The sequence below is a fragment of the Neodiprion lecontei genome, chromosome 1 (genome assembly GCF_021901455.1).
Source record: "Neodiprion lecontei isolate iyNeoLeco1 chromosome 1, iyNeoLeco1.1, whole genome shotgun sequence".
In the NCBI taxonomy this organism is placed as follows: Eukaryota; Metazoa; Arthropoda; class Insecta; order Hymenoptera; family Diprionidae; genus Neodiprion; species Neodiprion lecontei.
In genome coordinates, this window is record NC_060260.1 from 14598726 (window position 1) to 14622319 (window position 23594).

The following is a 23594-nucleotide window of genomic DNA, read 5'->3' on the forward strand; positions in this document are numbered from 1 at the left end:
CTATCTGTCGGTTAACGGCGGCAACTCGAGGACGTTGTTTTCATACAAGTAAACATATGATTCACATAGGTATATTGAAACTGCGCGACGCATCTCCGTAAGCGGACCAACAACGTTCGGTGAAACAAAGCGCGTTTCAACACACTCGATATGCGCCTTTGCATGACCACGATTCTCACAACGATACATGGTTACTCACGGCTGTACGGTGGCAGCGAGCAACAATGTATCTTCCGCGCCATCGTTCGGATAAACTAAGTCATCGTTCGGATAATTGAGGGTTCGGATAATCGAGGTTCTACTGTATTAATTTCTTGTATCGCCGACAAGTCGGTAACGTTGTAACTCGGTAAGTACGCGCAAGCTAAGTTTGGACTTGGGATTACCATTACGAAGACTGTGTTACTCGAAACGTTATTTTGCAACCAACATTACGTCGTGATCGATAAGCATCTGATGAGCCCCCTGACACTCAACATTGCTCGTATACTAAAAAAATTGTACGCATTTTGTCCCCGTTTTTTAGTTCCTCTACGTGACGCTAGTAGACTTCTGACACACTCGCTGCCCTCGCTGACCGCGCGCAAGCTCGTCAAACAACTACTAGCGCCACTAGTAATGGAGATTAGCGGCAGAATCGAGGGGCATTTTGCGAACCACTTTTAGCAGCTTGTGTCAGGGGGCTGCCTCTGATGTTCTGCAATAACTTCGCAACCTTGCCATTGGAACACCTTAGAGGGCGCATGTGCGCGACGATTTTCAGTTGTCACACCAAAGCCCATAAGGGTAACTGTCTTCATATTCGTCAGTCAACGGTTGAGGTTATGTTGTCATTTGTACGTGCGCGTGCGCATGCGCTCTAGGCTTACTATGACTTGCCGTGACCTTAACTGGCAGAATGCGCAGCCTTGTACGAAAATTGGTCCTCTATGAAGCACACCTTACTCCTTATACCATACAATACCTTAGCACGATAGCGCAGCTAGTAGACAAACGGGAAACACAGTTTGGTCACACGGATGATGACTCAACCACTTAAAGTTAACCGATTTCCCAGACCTGTACTTAAGACCGTGGACATGAGCCGAATAAAGTTCCTGACAGTGCAATTTACTCCACTCTTCAGCTAGCAGCAGGAGCGAAATCCGAGAAAAATCGCACTCAGCACGTACTAAATGCAGCTATGAAAATCCACTCAAATATAATAATAGTAGAACGACGGACCTTTAACATCCGACCGGAACGCTCGTATATGTTGTTCTTTCGTTATGTTCCGATATTTATCTCCCAGTGCTGCCAACAATATTTTTATGTCTTTTGCACTGCCAAGTTTTTGGAGGTAATGCAGATCTCTCATGTGGAGTCATACAGAACCCTACCTGGAGAACATATATAAGAGCAAAGATCACGGGCGAACATGCGACGAAGATATTGTACACTAGTTTTAATTCCTAGAATAAGGGGGAAGGTGCGCAGAGTAGTTTGACAAAGAATTAAAGAGGGGGATCGTTTTACGCAGTTACCGATTCCCATAAAAACGGATACCGATTATCGGATCATACTCTTGGTTTATACCACTATCTTAGTTATCTTGTCCTCTGTACAATCTCGTGGTAAGATCCTTTTGCCTTTTGCATTGAAACTTTTCCTACGAAGTTACTCCGTCTAAATTCCAGCGAGCTCCCCGTTACATTATGTTATATCAATTCAAAATCTAATACTAGTAACCCCGTTGTTTGTGACTTGAAATCTGAACTGTAAAATAAATTCAAGTTAATAAAAATATCCAAATATATCCAAATCAGTCATTCCGTTAAACCCTCTCACCAATCTGTGTTGCGTTCATCATATCCAGATCACTTTCTAAAGGTAAGCCAATTTAAATCTATTATTTAACAATTACTCCTTCCTCCTCCTTCCTCGGTTGGTTTGATTAGAGCGATAGAATAACCGTTGCCCGCTGTATTTCAATATTTTATCGGTATATGGTGACCACTGAAATACAGATATTTTCTGGATCGCTTAGGGTGCTATTTCATGAGCAGTAAAAAGCAGCAGTGGATTAGTAACTTACTAGTTTTCACTAGCATCAGTCTGGTAATTTTACGCAGCAGCAGCGCTGCTCATGAAATAGGTCGTGGCTTCTGGTGATCTTGTGGCCACTGATATATATATACACTGGATTGGATATTACCGTATACTCTACGTGTAAGCTCGTGTGTCCAATTGAACACTTGAATTTCCGCCATCTTGTACAGCAAGTTGTCACAGAATGCGCGCTAGATTTGAACTGCGTAAAATATGCTATTTAAATCTAACGATAGATTCGTCACACAAAAAAGTTTTTGACGAGTAAAATAATGTTTGATACATTAAATGAAGAACAAATCATTTTTTCGAAGGTATATTATTATTTACAATTATATGATGTAAAAGATCATTAAATAATATGACGAAAAACTTGTATTTAAGCGTGATTTTTCTTTATGTTCAAAAGAAGTCCTCAATTCTAAGAAGTTTCCGTCCATTATCCTTTATCCTATGGTGGGCTGAATTTCATACGGACTATTCAAAAATTTGTATAACACTAATTCAACCGTTAGGGAATTCATTTACCATCCATTGATCATCAAAGTGGAGCTTAAGACATGTAAAAAAAGTTTTGAATTAAACTATATCGAATTGGGTGAGTAAAAACTTTATTCAAAAATATGGAGAATAAAACATTCCTTGCAAACGTTAAGGAATTTTTATAGAGTTGCGTGCGATAAACCACAACAATATAATTAGTAGTATCAATCCACAATCCATTCACATGAAGAAAAAGTTACAAGCACAATCAAAAGAAAATAAAAAAGATGTACATATCTGAGCATGCAAATCAGGTACAAATGTGTAGGTGCTCATGTAATTTGGTTACATTCACTGTGGTGGGCCGATCGGATTCATCCTGAAATTCGGTCTGCTGCAAGTTTTCACCTACAGATAAGTTACTAATAAATAACGACAATGGAAATACACAGAAATGTGTCACACACGATTTTTCTGTAACAGAGCACTTTATAATCTGTAGGTAATTAACCGCTTCGACGACATTGACGCAATAGTGCATCACATCAACGTGTCTTTATGCACACTGAGTTTTCTCTGACCTAAAAGGGATTAATAGTTTCAGATCTTACCAAATAACGTTGGGATACTGCCTTTTCGTAAAGTTATATAATTTTTACTTTTCTTCTGAAAGCAAGAGAGTTCAAAGTGGTCGGAACACAGAAAGCTATCACTTGATGGAGACCACGGACCAATGTTTATATTTGCGATCCACTGCTTCATAATATCAGGTTCATCCAATGGGAACCTACATAACAAGCAAAGTTTAAATTTATTAATTCACACGTTATGTTGCATTGAGTAACGGTACTTACTTGAAGAATGAATAGCCACGTCCATATTCCCTTAATCGGTGACAAGATGAACACTCTGATTTTGGGTTGTCAAATATAGTTGGTACACTGTTCTTTTTCAATGTAATTAGGAATCCTGTCCTATCAAAGCAGTCATTTGTAAAATGAGCCGAACACAATGTGCTATTTCGGTTTGGCTTCCAGTCCTTCCTCTTCATTTCTTTTAACCACTGCTGAAGGCGCAACACATCTTTCACGGGAAATCTACATATCGAATTATAATTTAATCCCTGAGTCAATAATACCCGAGTTTTCAATTTCAATTATAATAAGATCGGTTCATAATTCAAATATTGTGAATTTTTACTGACACGATTCGTACGTTATAATACTCGTTAAATATAATTAGTAAATACTTCGTATGCTGACATAACCTCTGCAAGTTATCATTTGCAGAACGCTTCAGCGTTGTATACTCACTTGTGAAATGATCGCCCACAATATTTTGATTGCTTTGTTTTGCAAAAAACGCAGGTACTCATTGTTACCTCAATAATTGTTACTGTAATTTTCCAACACAATCGATTATATACACATACATATATCACGTATATATTTATATATATCTGAAGTGACAAGAATCTGTACAAAATGGCTACCGTTCAATTGGCGTGACGGCACCACGCTTAAATCCAATCCAGTGTATATATATATCAGTGCTTGTGGCTTGTCGCTCGGAAAACTGAACTGCGAGCAGCAGAAACTTGCGCCGGAAGTGATAGGGGAAAACTGCTGCTGCTGCTGCTTTGGCCGTGTTCGTAAATTGACTGCCAGTACTGAAAATTCCCTAGGACAGAGACAGAGCTGTTCATGAACTCGGCAGCGCAAAAGAGATGAAAGATTGCTGACAGTACTGACAGTCAATTTTCGAACACGGCCTTTTTATCGATTCTAGTGTCTTGCATCTGGAAATTTTCACGAGGTACCTTACGACGTCACAAAAGGGTGCGTTCCGATATTAGCTCGCAACGGTGTCAAATATCTTTTGTCTCTTTTGCACTGCTAAGTTTGTGGGTAGTTCTGCCTCTGTCCTATGAAATTCTTAGCACTGCCAGCTAATTTTGGAACGCATCCAAAGCTGGAAGTAGATTTCGGAACGCACCTCTTGCAGGCTAGCACTTGTTAGCAGTCTCAGGTGCTCCGCAGCGAACGTCTGGCAGTGTAGCGTGACGTAACAGCTCCTGTTTGATTCTCGACTGTTCAGTAGCCATTTTGTTTTCATCGAAGGGCCGAAACAGGTATTGCTATAGAAATAATCTGGCTAATCTTAGATGTTATTATGGTCATTTAGGCAGTATCACGCGTTAAATTGTTTATTCAGTTACTATAATAATTAAACTGTAGTCAGGGTCTATTACGTCGACGGAAGTATGCTCGGAACGTTTGTATGATACAGTCGCTGAAATTGGTTGGTTCTATTTTGCAATTATATCGTAAAGGACAAGCATCTACCTGAGTCGCACATTAGGAAACAACGTATGAGTAATACCGTTACAGAAAACACACCACGTCTTTCTCTCTCGCTCTCTCGCTCTCTTTGGTCTTCTGCAATTCATCTTGTGAAACCTGCGTGTCCTTCATAATCCTGCGCACTCAATTAGCGATTTCGGTCGCTTGATGGTGCTCTAACCGAGGGATATTGTTCAGTAAATTTCACGAAATTTTTACATTATCGCAAATTGAACTAAGCTGATTATTTACCCAATGATGTATAGCTATCAACTTGCACTCCGATTTCTCAATCCCGATTTCATTCTACCATTTGTCACAGCTGACATTGAGTCGAATCCAATAGCATTTCATATTTGCCAATATTCAGTAAGCAACGCAATTTGAAGCGCCACAATAAGGCATGTTTGAAAACACCCAGATTTCAGAATATTGGGAGGTTTGTAAATGCTTTCGTAAAAAACTGCAACGAAAAAAGTTAAAGGCTGTCGAATTGACCTTAAAAAAACTGTTGTTATCACTGCATTGGAAAAAAGATGAATTTAGATAATAATCTATTTTTACGCATCCTACAAGTAACTATGAACTGCACTGTTTGTCTGAAGTGAAGTTGAGTGGTTCTAAAAACTGTTATTCAGTGTGTGTCACATGTGTATAGGATGCATCACCTGTATCAGTATCTACCTATATGTTCATACATTAACCCATGTATTCCGCGAATCTCTGTCTCGGCATTGCAGATGATTGCATGTCATGTACTTATAGAAGGCAGTTTCTATCCTTGTAGGTGTGTCCGTTCGTCCACCCAGCGTGAAGAGGTGCATTATAGCCATTCACCATGGACTCGAAAGGTGTTGATCGTGGGGTGAGGCATCAGCAGAGTTCAGAATCTCCTCCCACGCTACCCTCGCCCCTTCCATATAGCTCGGGATTCGCTGCGGATGACATCCACAATAGACACAGGAGTGGCATCGTCTTACGCAGGTCGCCATCTCCTTCATCGGCATCAGAAATACACAAAAGCAACAAATTGTCTAAGGGTGAATCTCCTGTGGAACGGCGGAGAAAAAAAAGAAGCCAGTCCAGATCTTCATCGACGCGGTCACATAGACGTTCTAGATCAAGAGATAAAGACAAGAATAGGGAAGTATATAAGGAAAGGTCTAGGAAGCACGCGAGAAGGGATAGATTCTCGAGGTCTGGATCAAGGGAAAGGTCAAGATCAAACGAACGCAGGCGCAGTAGAAGCCGAAATAAAAGTAGAGACAGATTCAGGCATAGGGATAGCAGGAGGCATCATAGAACAGTATTATATGAGTCTAATGCGCTACAAGATGTTGCGGAACCTGTTCTCTCACAGCCTTACAGTTCCATGCAGCCGAATGCATTTAAAAATGATGGTAGCTTCATGGAGATGTTCAAAAAAATGCAGGAACAAATGCAGCCAGTTAGTACACCACAGCCATTAGCCAGCTCTTCTTTCTCTCTAGCTACCTCGTCAGCCTCTGTTCTTTATGAAAAAACTATTCCTCCTCCCCCGCTCATGGTCGGCAAAAGACGAGGAGGAAGAATTCTGAAGACCGGAATGGTTGCCAAACCGAAGAGTGAGCCCATCACTGATCAACCGAAGGATGCCTGGTCGCTTTATATGGCAGAGGTGAAGAAGTATCGTGAAGTGTGCTGTCAAGAAGAAGATAATACCAGACCATTGGTCAAATAAATATACATGTCTGTCGCTTTGACTTTATTATTTTATTCATTATTAAAATACAGGAAAGCATTGAAAACAAAGTAATGTAACGCTCTCAGCTGAGCCAACCATTCCACATTGCTACTTTACCAGTCTTTTACAGTAAGATATACATATGTACAAAATTGTCGAAAAAATTAATAGCCACGTAAGCAACCGAGCGATTACAAACTAGAGAGCGAGAGAGACTAGCTGAATACGTATTCGAGCCTTCCTTGTGAGCTACTTCCGAGACGACAAACTACCTAGACCTGCTATCTGTTATGCATTTTATGGAATACTCAGATCTCTTTTTAAAATAATGAAGTAACTACTATCTTGTAATTGTTCAGCAAACTTACCGCTCTACAATGCCTGAGGCTATCTTAACTGCTGACAAATTGCAAACTGCGCCATTCGATCCGAGATTTCCCAATCAGAATCAAACCAGGTGAGAAACTTTGAAATACCTTCTCACACCTCAAATATTTTCGTGAATTTAAGATTATTTTTAATTCTTCGAATTGTGCAACTTTTGGGATATGCACGAGTATGTATGAGCTTGATTACTTGAAAAAAATGTTATTTTTCAAAGCAATATCGAGAATGACTTCTAAAATTGCAACTAAATTCCACAAACATTTAGCAGGCAACCAATAGTTGAACAAAAAATTCTTGCCCATGAAAATTATAAGAAATGTACAATACTCTGCTCTACTAGTGTGCAAGGTATATCATTTTCAATACTGGAGCAAATTGTTGTTATCGTTTGATTAGTGTGAATCACTCAACAGGGTTGCTATGAAGCAAGGAGTCTTAGATAGTGATGTCAGAGAATTAAAAAATGTTGAAACTGCTCAACCATAATGAAGAACGCATTACCTGGTATGCGTGAATGTGTTCATAGAGCAGAGTTTCATATTTAAATCTTACTCAAGCTCATATGTTATATAAGATTCAAAATACTATTTTGCATCACTTGAACTAGGTTCTCAACGTCTGAAAAAATAAAATTCATATTGTAAATGGCATAAATGGTCGTTTCTTAAATTATAAAAGCTCATTTTCAAAATCATGATACCTAAAAGAATCCAACATAATAAATATCAGTATTCGTGCTGAACCCACTGTAATAGCAATGTTCTCCGAAAATGTCTGTCCCACCTAGTTGACATAAAATCAATGTAACATATCGACGAAATAATTTGCGAATGAATATATCACAATGTTTTGATAGCTTGTAGAAATATTTCAATTTAATAAGTTTTAGGCATTATTTGATATTCTGCTGAATGTTTACTTATTTGACAAAGTTTTCGTTTCATTCAAAATTTGCTAGACATGTTCCATTTTTTGGTTCTAGTCATATGATCGGTATCAACGTAGTTACAAAATTTTAGATTTATCTGCCGAAAAAAACAAACAAATTGCTTCGTCTTTTGTTTTATACCAATCTTGTACTATATTTGAATTAATGTACTAATAATGTTTTGTTTTGGTTTTTTTTTTTCATTTTATTGGAAAACAGACACTGCTGGCACAGCTTTGTGGACTTCCATCGCTGCCAGAAAGCTCGCGGTGAAGATTATGAACCCTGCCAGTATTTCAAAAAAGTTTATACTTCACTGTGTCCCAACGCATGGATCGAGAAATGGAACGATCAACTTGAAGCAGGCACATTTGCTGGGCGCATATAAAATGGGTAGAAACACGTGTATATATCTTCGCCCCACTTTAGTGAATTCTTAATTATAGAATATGTCCTGTTCACATGACAGGATGACGAAGTACGTGCTATTCCTGATCTTTGTAACATATTATCGATGATAATAATAATAATAAATTAAAATCCATCACCGAACATGATCTGTCTTGTTTTTTTTTTTTTCATCAATCACCATAAATTCAATCTTGAATAGTCGTAACTGGGAAGGATTAATCCTGTGAGTGTGCCACCAGGGGCACCAGGGACTCAGTGGTCTCAACAAGTGAAGATGACTGATTAGACTTTGAGTTGGCAACAATAACTGAAATGGCAGGTTTAGATATGATCCGGTCATACCTATCCGAATCTGAGGATTCCGACACCCAGGATGATTCCAAAATAAACAGAGACAAAATTTCAAGCTCTCCAAAGAATCTGTTACAAAGGTGTGCTTTTTCGTTTTGCGAGGTTAGGTTAGGTTAGGCGTAGTGTTATGAGGCATTCCTAACTGTCAGTGCTGAATCGAATGAAATTACAGTAAACTGGTGCAAATTTCGTGTACAACGGGTGAATTTCAGCGTTAAAATATTTCCTCCTTTATTCTAAAAAATCTACCAATCAGCACAACGATTAACAAAAACATCTTAAATATGAAAGATGTGCAATATCAATTTTAACCAAAAGAAGTTGCTCAAAATTTCCGCACATTTTTTTATTTCCATTTGCCTCAATGATTTTTAAAAAGTATTTCCAATCTTTTGTTGTGGTTTAAAGTCGATTTCGGAAAAAGTTACTTTGAAATTTTCGATAACGCATTTCGATTGTAGATTTATTTTGTATTATGGTTCTGAATAACTTAAAATCAGCATTTCTGGGTTCCTCTTACCGTTGATTTATTGTTAATCGCTTGAATTTTTATAGAGGGAGGAGCAAATGTGGTATTAAAGCCAAAATTTAACAGACATCAAAATATACGTTTCATTTTTGCACTTCTGTGTATACCTACAAAGTTTCATTGGATTCCTTGATGAATATGGAGATGCTTGTTTAGTAGAAGGTTGACGTATCATTTCAGATTTTCGGTTCCTGAGAGTATATTGTCATTGAAAGGTACGAAACATCATGAAGATGTTCACGATGATCCCAGCCAACATGATGGGCGAACAAGAACTTTTAAACATGAACGTGGAAACTGGGCAACACTTGTTTACATTAACTGTAAATTGACGCATAAAATATAGTTTGATGCATCATTTAATATGGACTGAATGATAATAAATTTTTTAGATATACATATGAATGTCCAAATTCAAATTGAAAAATTTTGCAGATCCTGATTACAGCCCAATATGTTCATGGTTGAGGGAACTACCACAACAGATTGGAATTAAGGAAGTTTTGAACTTTTTTACAGAATTCCATTTAAGTTTAACTCGGTGTTTGGTTCTAAAATTTCACTGGATTGAATCATTCGTCGATAGCTTACAGAAGCTGTGTCAATCTACAGGTGAAATATTGGTAGAATTTAGGGATTTGAAGGTATACTGTAACGAAGAAAGGACTCGAACATTTCTTGGTTTACGGTGTGAAGACAGGAATAAAATCCTCAAACAATTCGTGATAAATATTGATAAAATACTTGCAGAGTATCAGCTACCATCATTCTATGAGGTGAGTGTCTTGATTTTAGTCATGAAAGTAATTGCATGTGTAATGAAAATGTCCGTGGTCTACATTTTTTTTAATTATAAAACTTTAAATCTTCTATTATGTACAGTGTTCATAGGTATTTTTTAGTCTTTGTTACAAGCAGTGTTACATTTCCCATGATCTATAGGACGCGTCGTTTCATGTCAGCATCCTATGGTGCCTAGGAGATGTAAAGGAAAAACTGAATGCTTCGCTTCCTGCTCTGAATGAAAGTTGGAACAGTATTTGTGCTGAGCATTTTTTACACAGTTTCGAAGTCAGCAAGATTAATTGTAAAATTGGCAACAAAATGTACACTTTTCCTCTGAAGTAAAGGTATACATGAGTAATAAATATTCAATGTAAATAAAAGTAGTGACAATTTGGAAGAATGTGCCAATCAACACAAAAAGTTGCTTTCTTCATGTTTAATATATTCTATTGATCTGAAAACAATAATCAGGATTTCTAAGGCTTGAAAGTTCCCTCAATAATTATTTAATTAATAATGGTTAAATATCACTACATTGTGAGGTAATGTTTGTATGTAACCTTGACCACCCCATAGCTTCAGCCACGACTGTTGAACTTCAGATGCCATGCTAACCACAAGAGTACAAATTTCAGGATGGCAGATAAAAACTTCCAAATCGGGGGGGTCAGTTATCTCAGAGCATCCACTGAAGTCGATATATGACAGTGTTGGTTTGTGTTGTAACACGTCACATAAAGATTTTTTCGAAAGTTTAATATTGCCGTTTATCACAAGCTTAGCAAGATTAGCTGTTTGTGAAAGAATGCGTGATAAATCATCATCACATAAGTCACACATTGAGAGATCCAATGATTCTAATGTTGCGAGTGAAAATCTAGGGTGAGAAAACAGTTCTTTTATTATGCGAGATTTTCCGTTCTGAATCGAACCAGATAAGTTCAGTGATAAAATATGAGGCTGCAATAAAGATCGCAGTCCTTCGCCCATTATTGGGTTTTGTGCAAAGTCTAGATTATTTAAGGCAGCGTTGCTTGTGCCTACAAAAATATTTTCCACTTCGCAATTGCTCATATTCAAAGATTGCAAATTTTTTAAACAGGACAAAAGCGTATGTAATTGATGTGATGCTCGTTTACCCAAAGGATTATAACTTAAATCTAGTACTCGAGTTTGCAAAGGGAACTGCCTAAATTGAGACAGACAATTCAAATCAATATCACAACAGCGCAGGTGTAACTCCTGCAATAAAGTTAACTGCTCCAAGCTGCTACTTAGTGTCTCTCCAAAGTCGTTGAGTTCTACTCCTGATATGTTCAAGACTTGCAGATGCATCTGGTACTGTAGACTTTTTAATAGTGGAAATACATCGCTGTTTAATGTCTCACGACCTCGTAGTCGAAATGTGGAAGTGTTCTCGCACGTTCTCAGGCATTTTACAGTTCCTTCATCTATAGCTGAAAACAAACCGCCTTGAATTTTGCTCTATTCAGTAGATCATATAATAAAATAAATTGGTATAGCCATTCAGTAAATTTCTTTTACGAAGTACAGTAATAGTCTTACCAATATTGCAGCTGCTACAAATCGTTTTGTATCGATCAGAGATTGGAGGGATATCCATTTCTCGAATATTGCCAATCAAGCTAAGTGGTTTGCAATTCAGATAACAGGAATTAATTGTACTTTGCGAGATTGTTGAATCACCGTTGGATGTGATAAGGTTAAAATCTGGCGTGCATCCAGTTTCTTCTTTAAATTTGTTTTGGACTTGTCGTATGATGCTTTCGGTAGTGATTTTTTTTTCGTTCGAGACGCAGAGCCGCAATTTAAACAATTTTTTTTCAATTAAAACCTCTACATTCATCTCTTTGGCTTGCACTTGCTGAGATCCACTTCTTGATACGACATAAGCACTTGGCGATTGAGTGCAAGATACTGAATGCCTGGAAAAGCTTAGTGATAAAAGAGTGGATTGTTTTTTTAAACTTCTAACCTCGTCAGGTTCCTCAATGACTTCACATATCTCAGCACTATTGCTATCACAACTTTCTTCTGTTTCACTGTCTTGTAAAGTGGAAGACAATATTTTACTGTTCACCTCAGTTCTTTGACGTTTGCTTTTCCTTTCTACTGGTGCTGAACCTGCAGACTTGCGTTTCGCGGTAAATAGAAGATCGGTTCGATTATTCTTTTTCTTGCTTGAATTGGGGCCAATATCATCATCAAGCCATTCATCTAGCAGTACTTGATCAGAATCTAGAAGAGGTGCAAGATCTTTGTGGTAAGTTGCGGATTTAATAAATGGACCTAGCCGTGTTCCTCTATTGCGCAGATTATCTATCGTCTGTTTGTAAACTTCACCAGCTGAAACATTGTGTTTTTCTGTATTTTCATTTTCCTCTTCTTTAAGCACATCTATACAATGTGAGCTTTTCCTCTCCAAGGTGATATTCATTTTTTTTTTCACCGTCGTTCTTGTCACACCTTTCTGAGATAATTTACTGTGCATATGCTCGTACTCAGATTTATCGAGGCCAGATATCTCCTTAGCTCTTTTTCGCCAGTCTTCAAGAGAGTCGAGAATTGTGTCACCTTTTTCAGTTACTGCATAAATATTTGCTCCAAATTCGATCAGTAAATTCATAACAGAAAAGTTTCCACAACTTGCCGCATCGTGTAGCGGTGTAATTCCCTCACAGCTAGAACCTCCAGGGTCATTGACATCAGCTCCAGCATTTAACAACAATCTTGCTATTTCGACATGACCATGATTAGCTGCTTCATGTAGCGGCGTCCATCCGAAGTTATCCCTTATGTCTGTTGGATGTCCATCATCAATTAGTTTCTGAACTCGTTCAATGTTGCAGTTTATGCAAGCTATATGAAGCTGTGTTTCTCCTCTTTCGTTTTTTTTTATAACCAAGCCCGTACGACTACTTCGTGTTGATTTCAGTCTCATTGAACTACTGTTTTCTTCGCAGTTTGGTATATCCAAGTCAGAGAGTTTATCAAGATCCACATCAGCTCCAATATCGAGATTTTCAGAATTTTCCTTTTCGCTATCGAATTCTGGTACTGTATCGAGTAACTGGTTCAGTCTGTCTCTCATTTCTTCAGTATCCTTCAAGGTCTGGGTTTCTGAATAATGGAGATATGCTTTCAGAACTGTTATTTCTAACGATGGAATACTGGTTAACGTAGCCTTTGATAGGGCTAGTTCGTAAGCGCGACATATGTCTGAACTTGTCGCACCAGTTGACTCTAAGAGATCGGCTGAAAACAGGGCTGATCTGCAGGCTTCACGAGGATCAGAGCACATGCTTAGCTCTCTTTGTGCATAAGTGAAAGCCTCGTCATATCGACCTAGATCTTTCAAAGTCTGAGCTAAGGAAATCAGTCCTGCTGTAATTCCGTCAAAGGATTTTTCCTTTTCCGCATGAGCAAGCATTTCTTTGTAATACTCCAATGCCTTATCATAGCACTGGACAGCTGCAGCTGCGTCTCCCAACTTCTCGTAAAGTTGAAATCGATTTTTTTGGATTTTGATATTTCCAATATCACTATTCAACATATTTTCAGTTCTGCTGAGAGTCACAGCTGTACGTAAAAAGAGAAAAGTATGTTTATGTTGTCATGCATAAAAATAGAATAAAATATAAAAATAAAGTGAGTGAACTTTCAACTCACCAATGCGAAGAAGTTTCTCTACTTGTTCTCGGGTCGACTGGGGTAGATCTTTGATTGAGAAGAGCACTACCAAATCCTTGCGAGCATTCAGCCAATTACCATATTTCAACAACAACTCTGCTTTAGCTAGCAGAGCATTTGCTTTCATAGAAACATTTTCAGTTTCAGCTGCCATTTCCAGATACTTGAGCGCCTTCTCTTTGTCGTGTTGTCTTTCATGATGAGATCCAAGTGCGAGATAAGCTCTATGCTCATCTTCCTTCAAGTTGTATGTAGAGCATATCAAACGACATTTGTTATACAAGTTGATAGCCTCATGCGGCTTCATCTGAGCATCTAATACGAGACCCCAGTTCAAAAGAAGACGTGCACGTATGGTTGCCATTTCCGCCTTTGGGATGCCCTGAAGTCTTTGTTATAACAAAAAAATAAACAAATAAAACAATTACATTAATATAATATCTTTGGAAAGGTGTTGGTGTTTGGACAAGTTTTTGGCCTGAGATTAGTAAATTCGACAGCGATTTTGAATCAAGTTCTGTTATTATGAAGAGAAATCTACAATAAGAGTAAGATAAAGAATTGTGTGAGAAACAGTGCAACTGAATATTCACTGAACAGTGTATTTTGCGAATTTTTAACCCCACATATGTCAAATAAATATAAGATTTTCGATGAGCAAACAAATTCTAATGGGCCATGTAATATACCTTACCTCATCTTTCTATGCTTTTTTGAACGATTTTTGGTAAATTTCTGACTGATTCACATTAACAGATTTTTTATTTGGATTTCGTGCATCACAATATGTGAGAAATAAATTTAATTATGTTTAATCAATTTTTTTATTACTGTAAATACAATTTATAGCAATTTTTGGGGATTCTTTGCAATTTATTTATATTTTTAAGGGCCTACAGGCAAAATAAACTTCATATTTATACTCAGCGGATCGAATCACATGTAAAACTTATATGATTTATATTTAGAAATTTTTTTTATTACCAAACTGCAGTTTTTTCCATTTTTTACGGTTTTTTGCACTTTTCTTAAAATTTTGAGGGTGTACGGAGCAAACGGACCTCAGATTCGGATTCAGCGCGTCAAAATACATAAAGGTAGGTGGGTCTGTTCAAATGTATAGACCATTTTTTTTTTTGTGAGCCGGTGTTAGTTAAGATTAGACAAAATCCAGATTCTTGGTTCTCAATGCCTTGTATTAGTATTAACTACAAGCTTCAGCTGTATCTTCAGCTATGCCTTATTACATAAAATAAGTTAATTTCAAACTTCAAAATGATCACAAATAGCTATTTTTAGTGTTATCACTGTCATTTGTACGATAAGATACAAAAATATTATAAATGCAAACAAAACTTTTATGAGAAATGCAAGGAGTCTAGCCAAATAATGGAGTCAAATGTAATCCCTCTTGGCCGAAATGCCAAGCTATTTCAGTAGTCAGCTGCTAATAAAATGTGTAGTATTGTTGATAAGCTAAACTCCTATTTTGTTTCCTTTTCATTATGCTATTCATGGTGAAAAAAATTATTCACTCTTGCTTTTGCCACTTTGTTATCTGAGAGTGTCTAGTAAAAGTCGATACATAAAATTCAAGGACTTGATCAGGACTAAAATCCTATTTTTCACAATGATTATTTTAAATAAGTTCCTTTCATTGCTGAGAGTGCAAAAATTGTAAATAATAGTATTTTAACGTAATCATCTTTTACTGTTTATAATTTGTTATTTTTTTTTTATCATTGTTTACTTTTTCTGAGTAAATTGAAACGAATTGCAAAAACGGGATTTAAAATAATTCGTTATGGCATTGCTCTAACGTCGATGTCTGCAAGATTTCAACTACCATAGTCCTATTCTTTGAAAATACGAATTCTTGACAGTTTGACATTGTATTCAATGAACGTCGTTTATTGCAATTCGAATTAATGTGGATAGGAATCGTCCCATATTGGATTCCAAGTCACATATTGAAAACGAAACGTCGCCTTAGTGGGCTAAAGCTGTGTGAATTGGGATTCAAAGATAATATTTTTAATTCAATTTGGTTTACTGGGATTAGTCGGATAATGTAAATTTTATATAAAAATTTAACGTAGAAAATTCACATTTCAGCGACGTTGATAACGTAGTAAGAAAGCCACAGAAAAGAATCAAGTGGTTCAAAATTTTTGCAAATACTAAATGAAATAGAAAAATTATCAACAATGAAATTGAAAGATATACATCATTGAAATAAATTATAATTGCAGAATAATCAATGTATCTCTATTAGTTATTATGATGGATACACCAATCAGATATATTTCAGAACATTGTCTCCATGGCCTACACCTTATAAATTTTATTATTTTTTGTCAGGCTAATGTTCTGCTCGACACATAATTTATTTCGGTCTTTTCTTCTTGAAGAAGATGGTTGCTTAGATCGAAATTGTGAAGAACAAATAAAAAAGTACACGTAATGTTGTCACGGGCCTCGAAGCAGAAATTGGACTTCCATTTTCTGAATATTTGTAATCAAGTTTTAGGGCATGGTTAGAGCTATAGGTTCAGGGTTCATAGTGGTCTCTGGAGTCAGAAAAAGTGACATATTTAGTATTATTTATACATTCAATTTCAGAGTACATGGTACACATCTATTATACTGAGTGCCTGTTCAGTAAGGTGGAGTGAAAATGTAAAATTTTTTAATATGGATATAGCTGGGTATGGAAAAGTTGTGGATGTGCGTGTAAGTACAGAATATTCTTTGCCACACCCCAAAAGTTGAGATCTTCAGCTACGAAAAAAGATTTAAAGATTTGATGTTAATGAACAATTCCAAATTCATGCATTTTCCATACATATGTGTACCATTATTATGTTTACTTCTTGGCATCAAATCGGCATATTCTGAACTGAACTGGAATACATGTCATTGTTGTTCATCCAAGACTTTAAAGCTTTTCCCAGAGCTGAAGATCTTCACTTTTGGGGTGCAGCAAAAAATTTTCTCTATTTTCACACGTACGCACAACTATTTCACACCTGGCCATATCGATTTTAAAAAATTTTGCACTTTCGCTCCACCCTAATAAAGAGAATGTAAGTACTAAACCAAAAGAAAAAAAACATGTATATCATTGTGGTTTAGTTGAAAAAAGTTACTTTTCGCTGGATGGTAAGAAAGAAGTCGGTTTGAAGAAAAACGTGACTAAACATGGGAAAAGTGACGCACTATGAGCCCTGTAGGTTTTTAAATTGACCAACAGAATACATAGGATGGGTGGTTTCAATTGCCCAAGGCGTATATCCCAGAAACATACAGAGTTGGAAGGAAAGGTTTTATATGAAACATGGATGTTTCAAGGGGGAAAATTGAAGCTGATGCGGTTCAACATATGGAGTATGCTATTTATAAGATTTAGCACATCACGTCTGATTTTTAAGAGGGTATACGTATTTTAGATATTAACAAGTGATGGTGAAATCAAAGACAAACATAAAGATGTAGGTAATAAAAAAACTTTGATTTTTTTTCTTTAATTTTATTTAACTTTGCCTGAAATTGTTTTTTACTCTGTCCTGAGTTTCTGCACATATTAATCGTCCCTTGCCTTCATTGAAAAGTTTTCTTGTGGATACCAAATTGGGGAGTTGAAATGATATCAAGTTCTCCATAATTTTAGTCTGGCTCATAAATTTGTTTAGTGAACGTTGATGAAAAATAAAAAAATAAAAAAAAAAAACGAAAACCGATGAGAAAAAAAATTGGATTTTTTGTGACATTTTTGAATTTGTCTTTGATCTCACTGGCAGCTACTCATATCCAAAGTATGTGTACCCTATGCCAAACAAGTCGTTAAAAATGCAAAAAATTGCATGCGCCACAAGTTGATCCATAGCAGCATTATCTTTACTCTTGGAAACCTTTCAAGTTTCATACAAAAATTTTTCTTTTATCTCTAGGCTGAATCTATTTCAAATCATACAGACCAGCAGAGGTCATATTCGATAATTGCTCGTAACTGAAGTACGTTCTTCCTCGTCCAAAATGAATGGACGTATATTTTGGGCTAGGAAGAACATACTTCAGTAACAAGCAATTACGACATTTGAGATAAATTCAGCCCCTACTTATTTCTGAGATCTATGCCTGGGGCAATCATGTAAGATTTTGAATCTTATTATTATATCAATGAAATTCGGTTTTTCTTAATTCAATATTTTCTAGATAACTTACATTAGTATCTTTGGTAAAATTGACGCACGAATTTCAGGGACTTTTCAGGATTTTTCTAAGATTACAGATGTCTAGCGATACCAGACTTGAAAAGGTCATGTATAATCATAAAGTTGAAGTTCGTACTGTTAATCAATGGGAAAAAAAAAAAAAATTCACAGTTAGTAAAGTTCAAGTAATAAGGTGAATAAAAACAATTATTATATTTCATCAAAGAATGACTTTGAAGAAGTTGAGTTTTCAAAATTCGAGTATGTTTTTGTTACCGTTTATGAATTTTAGACAATATGTATCGAACAAAGTAACGGTTTTTCATAAAAATGCATCATTGCACCATTGTTACAAACTTTAACTTCAAAAATCCTGGGGTTATTTCTCAACAATGATGGATGGATTAAAATGATATAAATCTTTATCTTAGTTATCACAGGACTCTTACTTATCACATAGGAACATACTCTTCGCGTAGGCCTTCTTAGCGTTGGTGAGCGCCTCAATTTGCTCATCAGATTTTTCTGGAAATCTTTCAGCCAGGCAAAAGTAAGTTCTGCCCAATGTAGCAAATGCCCGCTGCTCCTCCAGTTCATTTTTCATTTCTTGGGCTCCCTCTGTTTTGTCCCATCAATCATATTAATATATTATTCAAGGGTATTCACTAACACAAACCATTTCAAGTATGCAAAAGTTAGTGCTTCATGGTTGCTGTATTAAAAATCCGCAAAGTTCCAATTATTTCAAAGATTGTTCAAAGGTGAAACGCTACTTAAAAGAACTAAATTTTAATTATTTCTCCAAGTAGTGTTAAATTTGTAGAGATTCACGAATTTTGAGGTATTATGTTACAGATGTTAAGGAATTGAAATTAAAAAAATGCTTAATGATCAATACTTCCATTGGACAATGAAATCATCAGTTTTGTTAGTTTTACTCCAGTCGAAAATTATGTGAGGCCATAAACTAGTCTGCAATATTACACGGTGTGCAGTAGAAGTGATAAGCAAAATTACAGAACCCTATGTCAGAAATAAAAAGTTGTTGTTTGGCGATATTTCTTTTCAAATATTTAACAATAAGTCTTGTACAAATGATATAATGTATTTTATATTTAATTGAATGAGTGAAGTAGGTCCAGATTTATGGATAACGAGGTTGTGAGTTCATGATATTAACTTACCTGAACAGTGAAAGAAATAAAATATTAATGATTATAGGGCTTGTAGCAGTAAAGTTATCTGAAAAAAGTGAGAAACCTGACTTTTAGACCTAAAAAAAAGTGACTCATAAGTAACTGATCAAAACTAATTACTGCCCTGTAATTAAACGAAAAGTATAACTACAGTGTTATCCATTTCATCAGAAAAAGTCCTATTTTCAATTATGCCACTGTATACGAGTTTTCCTGGTGTTTCACATCTTTTTCTGCATTACAAAAAGATATCACTCCACACGATATGTAGAAAATGAGTTAGAAAAGAAAAATAGCAATGACTTATGAACTTACTTTTTTTGCGGGCAAAACATTTCGATACAGAAACAATGAACAACGTAATTATGGTTGATTCTTATAAATAGAACTTAAGCCAATTTTTCTGCTGAACAGATTATAATACTTAATAAACAGAATTTTGTGTAGTTGATATCGTGTAAGAAAAAAATTGTACAACCATATTTTTTCTGCATGAAACTCAATAACAACCGACTAAGTGACTTAAACGACCATTTCTTGGAAAAAGTAACAAAAAGTGACTCCGTTGAAAAAAGTTACCAATAGGGAGAAAAGTAACTGGCCACCAGCCCTGTGATTGGTGATGTCAATTTATTGTAAGCTGACATACTTAAGTATGAAAACTTGTTTCTTCATTAATTTTTGGTATGTAAAAATTATAAGTATGAGAGATTCTTAATTAAGGTAGTTAAAGTCAATGCAGTTCTTATTGTTTTGCAATTGAGTTCTGGAGGATAACTTAAGAAGCCAATAACAACTGTTTCTATAAGGCATAAAATTAAATTACTGTTTAATTTGATAATAATTTATGTAATAGCATGTGAACAATTGAGTTTAAGCTACAGCAAAAACCAGAGTTAGCAGCTAAACATGCTCACGTTTATTTCTATGAGATTTTATTGAATATTGTGGAAATCTAATACTTATTGAGAACTTTTGTGTAAGACTGTATTGGATTTTAGTAGTATGTTCAGCACATTTGGATACTACTGGCACTAGCTTCCCCAAAGTGTTCAGAGAATAAATTCTTGGAATTATTGGTTATCGATACAAGGCCTGTTTGTGGCAAATTGCATTAGATAGACTATTATTAATGTAACTGGCAAACCTTTTATATCCACCAGGCTCTAATTTTTTAACACTCAATTTTTATTGCCTGGAAATAATTCAAACAAAATTTATAATAAACGCTTGCGAATAATATTTAATGAATAAGAAAGATGCAAAATACTCTGGTGTATGGTGTAGCAGATTTAATTTACTAAACGTACTTAAGACCACACATCTTTCCTCATTTTTCATACTTGAACATAAGTAATTTCAGTTGATTTATCTCTCAAGCTTCCCAGATAGCATTGATGGAACCTCATAACTTACAGTATTTTGATCAACACAGATTGCATGCAATTCACTACTACATTACAATAATGACCACAAATAAGCTGCAAGTGAATTACAATATATGATATCACACTTTGACTGAGATTATTGCATAAAATATATACACAAATTAGCAGCATGTTAAGCGCAAGTGAGAGATCATACATTGTACAATACTCAAATTACGTGACATGCTGCATAATTGCGGCAAATTTGTGGCTTATTACTGCTGATCATCTTATGATTGCAAAACTAACTACATACGTGGTAGTAAAATTAGCTAATTTGCACAAAGGTTGATATTATGCTTGCAAATTGCATGGAATTTGCGATGAGTTACCTACGTTCTTTGCACAAGATAGCTGGCTCAAAAATGTAGTGATGAAGCATAGACCGACTAGTCTGTGACTTTACTACTTGTTTTAAAAATATTCATTCTTACATCGATTCAGAAGATGGGAGATTGAAAGAAAATGAAATTTCATACCAAGGTAAAGTTTTTGGTGTTTTAGTGCTTGTTGATAATCTTCAAGAGATAAGTGTATCTCTCCGATCATGCGATGAGCGACAGCGAGGCTAAGTTTGTCGTTAAGGATACGACATGCTTCAACTTGCTCGGTATATTCTTCTCTAGCATCATCCAATCGACCAAGTTGAAAGTATAGATCTGCTAAGCTATTTGTAGCCTCGGCAAATTGAAGTATATTACCATCTTTTTTGGCGCGTAGTTTCTTCTTTATTAGCCCTAAGTAAAATCAATTCATTGATGAGCATATTTTCGTAGTTTCAAAATTATGGTCTTACTTACGTTCTGTATCCATTGCGAAGAAGTACGGTAAACAGTTAATTCGGCCTATTGTTTTCTTCAATAAGCTAAGGAGATGATTATTAAATTCTACTGCTTTCAGACAGTATAACCATGATTTACATCATGTATACCCTTGGATGTGTACATCATCCACGATGTAAGTGTAGGTTTTCACGGAGCGTAAGCCCGACGCCGCGTCGTCCGACGCTTCGTGAAGATCACGGTCTTACATACAGGTCTGGTAACTAGTAGGGTGGGGAATGACTCAGATAATAAGGCAAAACCATGGTTCTCGTCTTCGCCGTCTGTAGCGCTGCCCCCTCGGGGTGAGCCAAACATAAATCAGATCCGAGCAGCTGATTTGTCGGAATCAACAATCCTGAATAACACTCAAAAATGAAGAAAGATGCGAATAAAAAATGATTGAGGTGTTTACTAGCATTCCATGGCGGGCGTGATATTCGTTTTATTTTAACGGAATCCTCAAATGTTTAAGTCAATAAAATCCATAAACATCAAGCGAGGGCTCACAACTTTTGAGACAGTTTGAGATCTTGTGGAGATGATCCACCGTTTACACACTTTACACTGAGTTATGAACTGTCAAAAACTTCGATGAGCAGGTTATCTTATCGGTATGAATCTATATCTATCATACCCCTGGCCAATGGCGCCCCTAGCGGATAGATAGGAAACAAGACCGGTGCTTCACTAACGGTGACACCCCCTACCACTCAAAACTGCCGGAGTTACCAGACCTGTATGTAAGACCGTGGTGAAAATGCATCGGCGGCGGCGGCAAGACGCTGCCGAACCAACGCAGTCGTAGTTGATCACATGGTTCAGCAGTGGATCTCATTATTGTTGATATACGCTTGCGATTCGAGAGCTGCGATCCGTTGAGAACGTCTTTATCATTGCCGGTTATCACTACTAGGCGAGTACGCAAGAGAAGGCAAATTGTGATCCAAGGTGAAATAAAACTTGAATTTTTGTCTCATTATTCTGTAATTGAGGGCATGGGGGGAATAACTGTATAATTGAGCAGAGTAACTTTGATGATATTGTTCTCTGTGGAATTGCGTAAAAGTGACAATTGCTCGCAGACGCTACATATTTTGTTTTTTTTTTTTTTTGTTTTCTTCTCGTATACATATATAGCATACATCTAACAATAAGATAGGAATAAAGAAACAGCCAACCCTTATGCGGGAGTGACACCTAATGTACGACAAGAATATACACCGAACAAATCCCTTAAAAGAAATGATGCCATATGAGAACAACGCCTTAACCTGTGTGCAAAGGAACTATCGCAATGCGGAATAAACAACAATCGAACTGATGCAAAACTATGGTGATTGCAGCTCCAAAATGTACATCATAGACCTTCAAGGATTTCACGGGGAAAATCATGTCTTCGTGATAAAGGAAATCGCAGTGATGAGTTGCTGCGAAGGACCAATACACCACTCGATAGTCCGTATGGAAACAGAAAAATCTATTCTTCCACCAGAAACCCAACCCAGACACCGCTTTAAAATCACCTGTGGCTAAAGACCCGGCGAAACAAGATCGAGCGCTCACCGAAAGGGCTAGACGTCTTGGAACAAGTAGTCGAAGCAATCAAGGAAATTAATTGCAATATTAAGGAAGACGAAGCCTAAAATAAAAACCACCCATCGCACAAAAACACTGACGAAATATAACATCATCAAAATGTCCTAACCTCCTCCACAACCACACATCCTCACCAGAGCAAAAGACAATTCTATCGAACACCGGAATGTTCATTAATTACAGTCGATTTTCTTTTACGACCACAGAAGATCGAGATGGATCTCCGGCTAGCAATCCTGCCCTAACTGATCTGGATGACTATGGCCTTAATCGCCTACGACTGCGGATCGAAAATGACGAAACTGACCACGGTATGTCTCCTTGAAGTAGGAACATGCGACCTGCCGAAACTACAACCTGTAACTAGCACCTTCAAAATGCAGCTCCTACAACTCACCGACTACTCAGAGGCACGAATCACGCAATGCAAAGTAGAGATACATCCATCGATCTTTCACTGCGGAATGCATTCGCATATTTCGGCAACTAGCAACGGACAACTCGAATATATACATTTTGTATCAAAAGAAGAATGCATACAAATGCACCTGTACAAATCGTAGAGATTCGGAGTTAATAGCGTTATATCCTTATTAAA

General features: G+C 36.6%; 5 protein-coding genes across 11 annotated transcripts; 3 read left to right on the forward strand and 2 right to left on the reverse strand.

Annotated features, from left to right (window-relative positions):
• Window positions 1-2388: 2388 nt before the first annotated feature.
• Window positions 2389-4137, reverse strand: LOC124294851 (THAP domain-containing protein 1-like). 3 transcript variants are annotated; one of them, XM_046742427.1, is made up of 5 exons: window positions 4064-4137; window positions 3885-3966; window positions 3426-3668; window positions 3183-3358; window positions 2647-2979 (listed from the first exon to the last, which is right to left on the reverse strand). In XM_046742427.1, the coding sequence occupies exons 2-5, from the start codon at window positions 3944-3946 to the stop codon at window positions 2882-2884; spliced, it is 579 nt and encodes a 192-aa protein (XP_046598383.1). In that variant the 5' UTR covers window positions 3947-3966; window positions 4064-4137; the 3' UTR covers window positions 2647-2881. The 3 variants fall into 3 exon arrangements, with proteins under 3 accessions (XP_046598386.1, XP_046598383.1, XP_046598375.1); XM_046742430.1 differs by lacking the exons at window positions 2647-2979; window positions 4064-4137 and adding an exon at window positions 2389-2640 and having other exon boundaries at window positions 3885-4052; XM_046742419.1 differs by lacking the exon at window positions 4064-4137 and having other exon boundaries at window positions 3885-4049.
• A 408-nt stretch (window positions 4138-4545) lies between these two features.
• On the forward strand, window positions 4546-8503 carry LOC107223583 (cytochrome c oxidase subunit 12, mitochondrial). Its single transcript, XM_015663303.2, has 3 exons — window positions 4546-4702; window positions 6996-7093; window positions 8171-8503. Exons 2-3 carry the CDS (start codon window positions 7014-7016, stop codon window positions 8337-8339), a joined length of 249 nt encoding a protein of 82 aa, XP_015518789.1. The 5' UTR covers window positions 4546-4702; window positions 6996-7013; the 3' UTR covers window positions 8340-8503.
• On the forward strand, window positions 4725-6823 carry LOC107223574 (serine/Arginine-related protein 53). The gene is made up of 2 exons (XM_015663291.2): window positions 4725-5110; window positions 5701-6823. The coding sequence occupies exon 2, from the start codon at window positions 5752-5754 to the stop codon at window positions 6631-6633; it is 882 nt and encodes a 293-aa protein (XP_015518777.1). The 5' UTR covers window positions 4725-5110; window positions 5701-5751; the 3' UTR covers window positions 6634-6823.
• Window positions 8504-8665: 162 nt separating the features above from the next.
• LOC107223562 (U6 snRNA phosphodiesterase) lies at window positions 8666-14017 on the forward strand. 2 transcript variants are annotated; one of them, XM_015663281.2, is made up of 5 exons: window positions 8666-8793; window positions 9423-9565; window positions 9678-10018; window positions 10185-10372; window positions 13881-14017. In XM_015663281.2, the coding sequence occupies exons 1-4, from the start codon at window positions 8675-8677 to the stop codon at window positions 10368-10370; spliced, it is 789 nt and encodes a 262-aa protein (XP_015518767.1). In that variant the 5' UTR covers window positions 8666-8674; the 3' UTR covers window positions 10371-10372; window positions 13881-14017. The 2 variants fall into 2 exon arrangements, with proteins under 2 accessions (XP_015518767.1, XP_015518757.1); XM_015663271.2 differs by lacking the exon at window positions 13881-14017 and having other exon boundaries at window positions 10185-10432.
• LOC107223545 (tonsoku-like protein) lies at window positions 10070-21596 on the reverse strand. 4 transcript variants are annotated; one of them, XM_046729976.1, is made up of 6 exons: window positions 21377-21596; window positions 21056-21313; window positions 18403-18571; window positions 13719-14128; window positions 11595-13628; window positions 10070-11500 (listed from the first exon to the last, which is right to left on the reverse strand). In XM_046729976.1, the coding sequence occupies exons 1-6, from the start codon at window positions 21387-21389 to the stop codon at window positions 10539-10541; spliced, it is 3846 nt and encodes a 1281-aa protein (XP_046585932.1). In that variant the 5' UTR covers window positions 21390-21596; the 3' UTR covers window positions 10070-10538. The 4 variants fall into 4 exon arrangements, with proteins under 4 accessions (XP_046585932.1, XP_015518739.1, XP_046585934.1 ...); XM_015663253.2 differs by having other exon boundaries at window positions 10070-11485; window positions 21377-21595; XM_046729978.1 differs by lacking the exons at window positions 21056-21313; window positions 21377-21596 and having other exon boundaries at window positions 18422-18549.
• Window positions 21597-23594: the final 1998 nt, after the last annotated feature.

What these genes read in the sequence shown, in the direction of transcription:
- LOC107223583 (XM_015663303.2), top strand. Translation starts at nt 7,014, where the DNA reads ATGCCTGAGGCTATCTTAACTGCTGACAAATTGCAAACTGCGCCATTC. An exon ending in CCCAATCAGAATCAAACCAG is followed by an intron (nt 7,094 to 8,170) that starts GTGAGAAACTTT and finishes ATTGGAAAACAG; the next exon opens with ACACTGCTGGCACAGCTTTG.
- LOC107223574 (XM_015663291.2), top strand. Translation starts at nt 5,752, where the DNA reads ATGGACTCGAAAGGTGTTGATCGTGGGGTGAGGCATCAGCAGAGTTCA.
- LOC107223562 (XM_015663281.2), top strand. Translation starts at nt 8,675, where the DNA reads ATGGCAGGTTTAGATATGATCCGGTCATACCTATCCGAATCTGAGGAT. An exon ending in CCAAAGAATCTGTTACAAAG is followed by an intron (nt 8,794 to 9,422) that starts GTGTGCTTTTTC and finishes GTATCATTTCAG; the next exon opens with ATTTTCGGTTCCTGAGAGTA. An exon ending in AGCTACCATCATTCTATGAG is followed by an intron (nt 10,019 to 10,184) that starts GTGAGTGTCTTG and finishes CATGATCTATAG; the next exon opens with GACGCGTCGTTTCATGTCAG.
- LOC107223545 (XM_046729976.1), bottom strand. An exon ending in ACACCAAAAACTTTACCTTG is followed by an intron (nt 18,572 to 21,055) that starts GTATGAAATTTC and finishes GGGACAAAACAG; the next exon opens with AGGGAGCCCAAGAAATGAAA. An exon ending in TTGTAGCAGCTGCAATATTG is followed by an intron (nt 11,501 to 11,594) that starts GTAAGACTATTA and finishes GCAAAATTCAAG; the next exon opens with GCGGTTTGTTTTCAGCTATA.
- LOC124294851 (XM_046742427.1), bottom strand. Translation starts at nt 3,946, where the DNA reads ATGAGTACCTGCGTTTTTTGCAAAACAAAGCAATCAAAATATTGTGGG. An exon ending in CGTGGCTATTCATTCTTCAA is followed by an intron (nt 3,359 to 3,425) that starts GTAAGTACCGTT and finishes CTTGTTATGTAG; the next exon opens with GTTCCCATTGGATGAACCTG. An exon ending in CAGTATCCCAACGTTATTTG is followed by an intron (nt 2,980 to 3,182) that starts GTAAGATCTGAA and finishes ACTTATCTGTAG; the next exon opens with GTGAAAACTTGCAGCAGACC.